Source organism: Rutidosis leptorrhynchoides, chromosome 9 (assembly GCF_046630445.1).
Source record: "Rutidosis leptorrhynchoides isolate AG116_Rl617_1_P2 chromosome 9, CSIRO_AGI_Rlap_v1, whole genome shotgun sequence".
NCBI classification, from domain to species: Eukaryota; Viridiplantae; Streptophyta; class Magnoliopsida; order Asterales; family Asteraceae; genus Rutidosis; species Rutidosis leptorrhynchoides.
Genome location: NC_092341.1, coordinates 31,147,861 through 31,159,822, shown reverse-complemented (window position 1 = coordinate 31,159,822; position 11,962 = coordinate 31,147,861). Strand labels below are relative to the sequence as shown.

The 11,962-nt window shown below is 34.8% G+C and overlaps 1 protein-coding gene across 1 annotated transcript; it reads right to left on the bottom strand.

Moving 5' to 3' along the window:
* Positions 1 to 7,680: 7,680 nt before the first annotated feature.
* LOC139867904 (uncharacterized) lies at positions 7,681 to 8,229 on the bottom strand. The gene has a single exon (XM_071856249.1). It carries the CDS (start codon positions 8,227 to 8,229, stop codon positions 7,681 to 7,683), a length of 549 nt encoding a protein of 182 aa, XP_071712350.1.
* Positions 8,230 to 11,962: the final 3,733 nt, after the last annotated feature.

Here is an 11,962-nt window from a genome sequence, read left to right as displayed (position 1 = left end):
TTATTAGTAATTTGAAGGCGCAAAAGCTAATAAGAAAAGGTTGCTATGCTGTTCTAGCACACGTTGAGAAAGTACAAACTGAAGAAAAGAGCATCAATGATGTTCCCGTCGCAAAAGAATTTCCCGATGTATTTCCGAAAGAATTACCGGGACTACCTCCACACCGATCTATTGAATTTCAAATAGACCTTGTACCAGGAGCTGCACCAATAGCTCGTGCTCCATACAGACTCGCACCCAGCGAAATGAAAGAATTATAAAGTCAATTACAGGAACTTTTAGAGCGTGGTTTCATTCGACCGAGCACATCACCATGGGGAGCCCCTGTTTTGTTTTTCAAAAAGAAGGATGGTACATTCAGGTTGTGTATCAACTACCGAGAGCTGAACAAACTTATCATCAAGAACCGCTATCCACTACCGAGAATTGACGACTTATTTGATCAATTACAAGGCTCGTCAGTTTATTCAAAGATTGATTTACGTTCTGGGTATCATCAAATGCGGGTGAAGGAGGATGATATTCCGAAGACTGCTTTCAGAACGCGTTACGGTCATTACGAGTTTATCGTTATGCCGTTTGGGTTGACTAACACACCAGCTGTGTTCATGGACCTCATGAACCGAGTGTGTGGACCATACCTTGATAAGTTTGTCATTGTTTTCATCGATGACATACTTATTTACTCAAAGAATGATCAAGAGCACGGAGAACATTTGAGAAAAGTGCTAGAGTTGTTGAGGAAAGAAAAATTGTACGCTAAGTTTTCAAAGTGTGCATTTTGGTTGCAAGAAGTTCAATTCCTCGGTCACATAGTGAACAAAGAAGGTATACAGGTGGATCCAGCAAAGATTGAAACCGTTGAAAAATGGGAAACCCCAAAAACTCCGAAGCATATACGCCAATTTTTAGGACTGGCTGGTTACTACAGAAGATTCATCCAAGATTTTTCCAAAATAGCAAAACCCTTGACTGCATTAACGCATAAAGGGAAGAAATTTGAATGGAAGGATGAGCAGGAGAAAGCGTTTCAATTATTGAAGAAAAAGTTAACTACGGCACCTATATTGTCATTGCCTGAAGGGGATGATGATTTTGTGATATATTGTGACGCCTCAAAGCAAGGCCTCGGTTGTGTATTAATGCAACGAACAAAGGTAATTGCTTATGCGTCTAGACAATTGAAGATTCACGAGCAGAATTATACAACGCATGATTTGGAATTAGGCGCGGTTGTTTTTGCATTAAAGACTTGGAGGCACTACTTATATGGGGTCAAAAGTATTATATATATACCGATCACAAAAGTCTCCAACATATATTTAATCAGAAACAACTAAACATGAGGCAGCGTAGGTGGATTGAGTTATTGAATGATTACAATTTCGAGATTCGTTACCATCCGGGGAAAGCGAATGTGGCAGCCGATGCTTTGAGTAGAAAGGACAGAGAACCTATGCGGGTAAAAGCTATGAATATAATTATTCGTACTAACCTTACTACTCAAATAAAAGAGGCGTAGTAGGGAGTTTTAAAAGAAGGAAATATGAAGAATGAAATACCTAAAGGATCGGAGAAACATCTTAATATTTGGGAAGACGGAACCCCTATATATATATATATATATATATATATATATATATATATATATATATATATATATATATAGGGCTGAAAGAATTTGGGTACCAAAGTTTGGAGATATGAGAGAAAAGGTACTTAAGGAAGCACATAAAACCAGATATTCAATACATCCGGGAGCGGGGAAGATGTACAAAGATCTCAAGAAACACCTTTGGTGGCCGGGTATGAAAACCGATATTGCTAAATACGTAGGAGAATGTTTGACGTGTTCTAAGGTCAAAGCTGGACATCAGAAACCATCAGGTCTACTTCAACAACCCGAAATCCCGGAATGGAAATGAGAAAATATTACCATGGATTTCATTAATAAATTACCAAGGACTGCAAGTGGTTATATTACTATTTGGGTAACAGTCGATCGTCTCACCAAATCAGCACACTTTTTGCCAATGAGAGAAGATGATAAAATGGAAAAGTTGGCACGTTTATACTTGAATAAAGTCGTCTCCAGACATGGAATATCAGTCTCTATTATCTCTGATAGGGATGGCAGATTTGTTTTAAGATTCTGGCAGACGTTGCAACAAGCATTGGGGACTCGTCAAGACATGAGTACTGCCTATCATCCACAAACTGATGGGCAGAGCGAAAGGACGATACAAACACTTGAAGACATGCTACGAGCATGTGTTATTGACTTTGGAAACCGCTGGGATCGACACCTACCGTTAGCATAGTTTTCCTACAACAACAGTTACCATTCGAGTATTGAGATGCCACCGTTTGAAGCACTTTATATAAGAAAGTGCAGGTCTCCGATTTGTTGGAGTGAAGTGGGGGATAGATAGATTACGGGTCCGAAGATAATTCAAGAAACTACCGAGAAGATCATCCAAATTCAACAACGATTGAAAACCGCCCAGAGTCGACAAAAGAGCTACGCGGACAGTAAAAGAAAAGATATAGAATTTGAGATTGGAGAGATGGTCATGCTTAAGGTTTCACCTTGGAAAGGCGTTGTTCAATTTGGTAAACGGGGCAAACTAAATCCAAGGTACATTGGACCATTCAAGATTAAAGATTGTGTCGGACCAGTAGCTTACCAACATGAGTTACCTCAACAACTCGCGGCTGTACATAACACTTTCCACGTCTCAAATTTGAAGAAATGTTTTGCTAAAGAAGATCTCACTATTCCGTTAGACGAAATTCAAAACAACGAAAAACTTCAATTCATTGAAGAACCCGTCGAAATAATGGATCGTGAGGTTAAAAGACTTAAGCAAAACAAGATACCAATTGTTAAGGTTCGATGGAATGCTCATAGAGGACCTGAGTTCACCTGGGAGCGTGAAGATCAGATGAAGAAGAAATACCCGCACCTATTTCCATAAGATTCGTCAACACCTTCTACAACTTAAAATTTCGGGACGAAATTTATTTAACGGGTAGGTACTCTAGTGACTCGAACTTTTCCATGTTTATATATATTAACTGAAATTGATATTTACATGATTAAGTGTTTCCAACATGTTAAGCAATAAAACTCTTTAAGACTTGATTAATTGAAATGAGTTTCATGTAGACAATTGACCACCCAAGTTGACCGGCGATTCACGAACGTTAAAACTTGTAAAAATGACATGACGAAATATATATGGATATACATATAGTTAACATGAGATTATAATAAGTAAGTATCTCCATAAGTATATTAACAATGAGTTATATACATAAAAATGAGACAACTAAGTTAAGAAACACGAAACGATATATATAACGATTATCGTTATTACAATGTCTTACTAAATACATATGTATCATATTAAGATATTGTTACACTATATTTAACATGATAAAATGATAATTATATATATCATTAAGTATGTTAACAATGAACTACATATGTAAAAGAAGACTACTAACTTAAGAATTTCGAAAAGAGACATATATGTAACGATTATCGTTGTAGCGACATTTTAATGTATATATATATATATATATATATATATATATATATATCATATTAAGATATATTCATACATCATAATATCATGATAATGTAATAATTTAACATCTCATTAGATATAATAAACAATGGGTTAACAACATTAAATGAGAACGTTAACTTAAAGGTTTTTAAAACAACACTTACATGTAACAACTAACGATGACTTAACGACTCAGTTAAAATGTATATACATGTAGTGTATTTAGATGTATTAGTACACATTTGAAAGACTTCAAGACATATATCAAAACACTCTTACTTAACAAAAATGCTTACAATTACATTCTTATTCATTTTCATCAACAATTCTACTCGTATGCACCCGTATTCGTACTCGTACAATACACAGCTTCTAGATGTATATACTATTGGTATATACACTCAATGATCAGCTCCTTAGCAGCCCTCATTTAGTCAACAAACATGTGGAATCAACAATTAGACAACTAGCATGACTTATGAGCAAGGAAACAAAAACAAGAACTCCTTTTAACCCCACTCACCTTCACCACTCACCACCCACTCCATTTCATATCCAATTTTCTTCCCAATTCTCTCTCAAAACACACACACTCTCCCATGAACGTCTAAGTTACTATTTTTCCAGCAAAAATCATCAAATACAAGCTTTGGTGATTATCTATAATCATCATAAAAACAATTATTCAAGAACACATCAAGAACACTTTCAAGTTTACAAGTTTACTTCCAAGTTTCCTAATCCATTCCAAGCAATCATCTAAGATCAAGAAACCTTTGTTATTTACAGTAGGTTATCTTTCTAAATCAAGGTAATATTCATATTCAAGATTTGATTCAATTTCTATAACTATAACTATCTTAATTCGAGTAATAATCTTACTTGAACTTGTTTTCGTGTCATGATTCTATTTCAAGAACTTCCAAGCCATCAAAGATCCTTTGAAGCACAAGTTATTTTTTCATCATTTCCAGTAGGTTTACGTACTAAGCTTGAGGTAGTAATGATGTTCATAACATCATTCAATTCATATATATATAACTATCTTATTCAAAGATTTAAACTTGTAATCACTAGAATATAGTTTAGTTAATTCTAAACTTGTTCGCAAACAAAGTTAATCCTTCTAACTTGACTTTTAAAATCAACTAAACACATGTTCTATATCTATATGATATGCTAACTTAATGATTTAAAACCTGGAAACACGAAAAACACCGTAAAACCGGACATACGCCGTCGTAGTAACACCGCGGGCTGTTTTGGCTTAGTTAATTAAAAACTATGATGAACTTTGATTTAAAAGTTGTTCTTCTGGAAAAATGATTTTTCTTATGAACATGAAACTATATCCAAAAATCATGGTTAAACTCAAAGTGGAAGTATGTTTTTCAAAATATTCATCAAGATGTCGTTCTTTCGACGGAAATGACTACCTCTTATGATATTGACTTGTAACCTGTATTTCCGACTATAAACTTATAATTTTTCTGTTTAGATTCATAAACTTAAGTTCAATATGAAACCATAGCAACTTGAATCACTCAAAACGGATTTAAAACGAAGAAATTATGGGTAAAACAAGATCGGATAATTTTGCTTGTTGTAGCGACGTGAAAATTGGTAACAAATCTATATTAATCATATCCTAGCTAACTTATATTGTATTATACATGTATTTAAACATATATTATGTAATCTTGGGATACCATAGACACGTATACAATGTTTTGACATATCATATCGACCCATGTATATATATTATTTGGAACAACCATAGACACTCTATATGCTGTAATGTTGGAGTTCGCTATACAGGGTTGAGGTTGATTCCAAAAATATATATACTTTGAATTGTGATCTAGCCTGAGACGTGTATACACTGGGTCGTGGATTGATTCAAGATAATTTGTATTAATTTATTTCTGTACATCTAACTGTGGACAACTAGTTGTAGGTTACTAACGAGGACAGCTGACTTAATAAACTTAAATCGTTAAAAACGTAATAAAAAATATTGTGAATATATTTCAATCATACTTTGATATATATGTACATATTTTTATAGGTTCGTGAATCGACCAGTGGCCAAGTCTTATTTTCGACGAAGGAAAAATCTGTGAAAGTAAGTTATAGTCCCATTTTTACTATCGAATATTTTTGAGATGAGAATACATGTAGTTTTATAAATGATTTACAAAATAGACACAAGTACTTGAAAATTACATTCTATGATTGAATTATCGTATTGAATATCACCCCTTTTGCTTGGTAACCTAAGAATTAGTGAACGCCACTAATTGACGCGAATCCTGAAGATAGATCTATGGGCCTAACGAACCCCATCCAGGTTATGGATGCTTTAGTAATTCGATATTTATATACAGATGAGTGTACCTGTATATTTGGGGATATTCTATATGCATTTGTTAATATCGGTTGCCAAGTGTTCTTCATATGAATGATTTTTATACAGATGAGTGTTCCTGTATTATATATATATATATTTTTTTTGCAGATGAGTGTTCCTGCAGTTAACTATGAAAAATGAAATCTTGTGGTCTATTAATATAATTTGATATATAGATTAAACCTATAACTCACCAACATTTTTGTTGACATTTAAAATATGTTTATTCTCAGGTGATTATTAAGAGCTTTCGCTGTTGCATGCTAAATAAAGACAAGAGTGGAGTCTGCATGCTTGTATAATATTGTTTAAAAACTGCATTCGAAGGCTTAAGTTGATGTGTAATATTATTGTAAACCATTATGTAATGGTCGTGTGAAAACGCTATATTTTAGGTTATCATTATTTGATAATCGTCGTAATATTTTAAAACCTTTATCGATAAAATAAAGTTTATGGTTTGTTTTAAAAATCGAACGCAGTCTTTGAAAAACATCTCATGTAGAGGTCAAAACCTCGCAACGAAATCAATTAATATGGAAAGTTTATAATATATATGAACGGGACATTTCAAGAATCACTAAGTCGATAGGGTAACTTAGTAAATTTAGCCATTGGACAAGATACACAAACAGCTTGATCTTCATTAATCAATTTTGAAGAAACAGAAGGAATGTATTTCAGCTTTGTATCAGATACATGTCCTAATCTATGATGCCATAGACTGTAAGACATTAGAAGCTTACTAGAATTAACACTATATCCCTCCTTTATTGAAAACAAACAAGTATTTGAAACAGAAGCTGCCATGATGTCAACTAATCTCTGATGTACCTGATGAAGTGGAACATTCACCAGGTAATAGAGATCTTCATGCCTTTCACCCAGTCCTATCACCTTCTTGGTTTTCAAGTCCTGTATCACACAGAATTTTGAATAAAAGATAACCACAACTGACTTATCTTTAGTCAACTTAGGAACAGATAGAAGACTGAACTTAAATGATAGCACAACAAGTACATCATTTAACTCCATTTGATTTCCTAGTTTCACTTTACCAATTTCAGTAATCACTGAAGTATTACCATTTGGTAACCTAATATGTGGTTTTAGTAATAATGACTTGGACTCAATTAGCTCATCACTACTAGGTGTCATATGATCTGTGGCACCTGTTTCAAGTATCCATTTACTATCAATAGATGACTTAGTGATTATACCTGCTGCAAAGTGATGATCCAATTCATCATCAGAACCAGCCACTATGCCCTGCACATTTGTATGAGTCATTTGAGGCAAGCACTTCAAAAGCTGTTCAAATTGTTCTGAAGTAAAGATGACATTGTTTCCTTTAACAGGTGCAGCAGTAGCAGTCCTTTTATTAGCATTCACAATTGCAGGCTTAGTCCTTTGATTGACTTGTTTAAAAACCAACCTACTCTTGTAATGCCATGGAGGGTAACCAATTTTCTCCCAACACTTATCTGGAGAGTGCCCCTTGTTACCATAAAGCTCACATTTATCCTTTGTATTTGACTTACTATACAAAGCAGTTGACTCAACAAATGTAAACATTTCCCTTTGAGATTCTTCTTGTTGAAGCATAGAACAAGCAACCTCAACACTAGGTAGTGGATTTAGCATTAACAATTGACTTCTTAGAGCACTGTACTGATCATCCAGACCATTGAGAAACTAAAAAAGATGTTGTTCTTCTTTCTGAAGGTTAACAGCAGTCATGAAAGCAGTAATTTCAGGTGTCACATCAGCAATTCTAGGAAGATCACTCATAGAATCAATCTCTTCCCAAATACACTTCATCTTAGTGTAGAAATCACTTACAGCAGATCTTTGTTGCTCACATGAGTAAACTTCTTTATGTAACTTGTACTTTCTAGATCCATTGTTTAGAGCAAACCTCTTCTCCAATTGCTTCCATATTTCAGATGCAGTCCCAACGAACATGATAGACTTGACAATTGAATCACTAACAGAATTCCTGATCCAACTAATCACCATGTTATTGCAGGTCTCCCACTGTTCAGCTTCCACAGGATCATCTGCAGATCTAACAACAGTTCCAGTCACAAATCCAAGCTTACGCTTCGTGGATAATGCGATTTCAATTGAACGTCTCCATGATCTGTAATTTTGAGATCCAATAAGCTTCTCTTGTACAGATAATGAACCTGGACCGTCCGATGGATGAAGAAATAGAGGATTTTCAAACACAGCTGGATCCATAGCTCCGCGGAAGCAAGAAATTGAACGAAATCAAATTGAAATGATTTACGCAACCAGAAATCAAATTGAAACGAATCAAGCTAAACTCGATCGCTCTGATACCATGAGAAGTTTAGCAAGATCAAGATGAACACAAGAGAGAAATTAATTGAAATTTCATTGAACAAATTGATTGATTACAGAATTGTGCTTACAAGCCCTAATTTATCATCTCTAGCCCTAATAGAAGTTAAGCGTCTAAAACTTTACATAAGTTACACTGCAGTCCCTAAACAACAAGAAATGACAGAATTAGTCCTTTAACTTGCAGTTGACTTTATTGTTGACCTTCTTGTCATTATATCAAGTACTATATTTCTTAATTGTATATGATTTTGAATTGTGAATCAATATTGCTTGATCATGTACAGCTTAATGTAACATATTTAGTTGAATAGATAAACATTCTAACTCAGTGAAACACATATATTTATTCTTCCCAATATAGTGGAGAATTTGTTTTGGACCAGTCTGTCTCCATAACATTCAATCTCATTGATGAGGAGTATACTACGATTTTTGGAATTATCATATTGTTGGTAATGAAAAGTGTTCACTTAATATGTATTATGTATTGCTGCTTTAAACGTGTTTTACCTTAACCTTTATTTGTTGATTTATAATCATTGCTTTGTAATACATATATTATAAATACTCAATTTGTTTTATTCCTTCAGCATTCATAACTTTATATGGAGGAACTGCAGAGAAGATCACAACCCGGGGTTGTCCCGGTGGATTTGATTCACCTCATACAATCGTTGTTGCCGGTAGAAGAAGCCGCTCGTACGTGTGTGTTATCCAACACTTGGTCATACACTTGGTCTACCATCCCTCATCTCAGGTTTCATAGAACCAATAAGTTGCCTACTCAGGACTACATGAATTATATAGATCGTACCATGTTTAGGTACTTCCAAGATAACATACCAATCGAAAGACTGAAACTGCAACTCGACATCAAGTTGGCTTCCCTTGCTTATAAATGGATTCCAACGTAGTTGTTCAAAGTTGTTTCAAGGAGCTTTCTATCAGTATCTATTTTGAATCTGATAGTAAACTAATACTTTTGGATGAGATATTCTCTGGGAAAAACTTGCAAACACTGTCTGTAAAAGAGTAACGTCTTTTACCGATGCATGAAAGGGTGAGTCGCAATCCCGTGATCAACTGTGTGAACCTACGGGTACTCAATTTGTTCGATGTGGAGATAAGTGAAGAGTTACTTGATACCTTATTCTCTACTTGTATCTTACTTGAGAAAATAGACCTTTCATTTTACCCTGATTTAAACACATTTAAGGTAAGAAATCTCCCGTTATCTTCAAGAACTACATTTAATGACAGAAGTACGATTGTATGCTTTAAAAATTGATGATGTCCCTAATCTTCGCTTGTTTGACTGCTACATGCGGTGTGAGCCTATAGTATCATTCAACATGGCATCATTCATAAGCGTGACTCAATTATCATTAGATAGTGTGACCATAGACGTTGCATTTCTTGACATGATCAAATTGAAATTACCTGTTCTCGAGATTTTGGACCTTGTAATTCATAATTCCACTACGGAAAGGTTGTATTTTACAAGTTTTTTGTTAAAAAGACTGACCCTAAAAATTCATGATAGCTGGCGGATTGACATAATACAAGTTTATGCCCCAAAGCTACATCATTTGAGTTACGATGGCAAAACAATGCCTAGTCTCCTGTTTCAATCGAGTAACGCTCCTGATTATATGAAGCTTAAACTACATTTGCGGGATCCTGTTGATCGTTCTTTCTTCCTTAGGATGAGGGAATTACTTAATATATCAAGCAAGTTTGATATCAAAAAAAAATATCGTATTTGTGAGGCGCTGAATATCAATGTTTATCCTGAAATATGGTTCCGAATTCCATATAAAACGTTCAACAATTAACAGTATATCCAATTTTAGATGTGAACTTGTCGTGGCACCAGTTATTTTATGATGCACTTTTTACGATTTGTCATCCCAAATACGTAACCATATGCTCTTGCGACTTCTTCAAGCTCGTGATAAGTCGAATGATGGCAAAGAAAACATGTGATATCAAGTTCAAGAATCCTTGTAATGAAAAATGGGAAATTCTGAAAAATTCTTGTTTAAGTACTATTCTTGACAGATCGGGTGGCCGCTACGATTCACTTGAGTTGAAACCAAACTGTTACCCGTTGTTGATGCATATTTGTATGGCCGTCGCTGGGCGAATAACGTTTATTATTACATTGTACACCTAGTTGATATGAAACTGGTCAGTTACATGAGCATATGTAACTGTTGGGCCATAATGTTCAAGAGGCCCATTCGTATGAGTGAGGCCCATTAGGGTTTTTCTAGTTTGCCTATAAATATCAGGTTATGTGTTCATTAGGGTTAAGAGATGAGAGTCTAAACCCTAATTGGAGAGCCATGTTAGGCGATCCACCGCTAAGGGGAGATCATGCTCGATCGCCCCTGGCAACCGATATTTCTCAGTTTAATCAATTGTAAGTTCAACGTTTATATTTAATTATAGTGATTTACTTTGATTCATAGTGTTTTTATCTCTTCCGTCTTTGATCTAGCTCGTATAATGTTGTTTATGATCCTTAATCGGACCAACAAATTGGTATCAGAGCTGGAACAACCGAGCTCATGATTGGATCGAAGGTAAAAGACGTTAAATTTGCTGAAATTCGTTTTAGATCTCAACAGTTGACTTTTGTTGACTTTTTGGGGATTTGAAGATCTAGATCGAATTAAGAAAAAGTGTATAAATAGAAAGGTTGGAAATCATCTAGTGAACGTTTCTATTTAATTTCAGGTCCTAACTCGAAGTATTTTTCAAGTATGAATTTTTTTTTTCGAGTTTAAAGGACTGATTTCAATTGATTCTACGATTTTGGGTGTTTGTTTGCAAAATCGGAGAATAGGTTAATGTTTACCGGGTCCTAATGGTGCTATCTGCAAATTTTGATGAGTTTTGGTGGAGATTTGATGTGTTTTTGATAAAGGCCGCCACCAACCACCGCAGAACCACCATACCGGCGCCACCTGTTCATCCATCAATTTCTCCGGTGTTGTTGAGTCTCCATACGTATAAAAAGCTTAAACTTGTAATTAACACGCTGGAGAACATCTTTCACGTGTGTATCTGGAATTTAAACGTGTAAAAATCGCGAATTTTGGGCTTAAAAACTGATCTGGTATGCGTATGTTTTAGGAAGAAGAAGAAAAAGTCGGATGGCATTAGGTATAATTTTGGTGAAGATTGACTGTTGTGACCCATATGTTTCTTCTCTTGTTCCCTTGTTCCCCACACAGGTCTTTCTAGTGGTACCCACATAAACTTTATCCCATTCTTTTCTTTTAAATATACGAACCCCATTTATTCTTGTTGATATTCTAGTGGGTTCACATCCCATTTTAATTATATGCCAATTTTTTTATTTTTTTTTGCTGTATTCTTCACATAACTAACTTAATATCCGTTAATTCCTATCGTTAAATCTTCTAACGGCCGTTAACGCCAGGGACTTTCAATGCAAAATGTTCAAACATGTTTCAGAATTTACGTTTTCAGCCCTTGTACCTTGAAAAATTTAGAAGTTAAGTCTCTAAAGTTTCAAAAATTCACATCCTTGGTAATCAACTTTCGTAAAAATTTTACCCAAGGTCCTTAATGGTTA

Coding starts and splice junctions, on each gene's coding strand:
- LOC139867904 (XM_071856249.1), bottom strand. CDS start 8,229: ATGGATCCAGCTGTGTTTGAAAATCCTCTATTTCTTCATCCATCGGAC.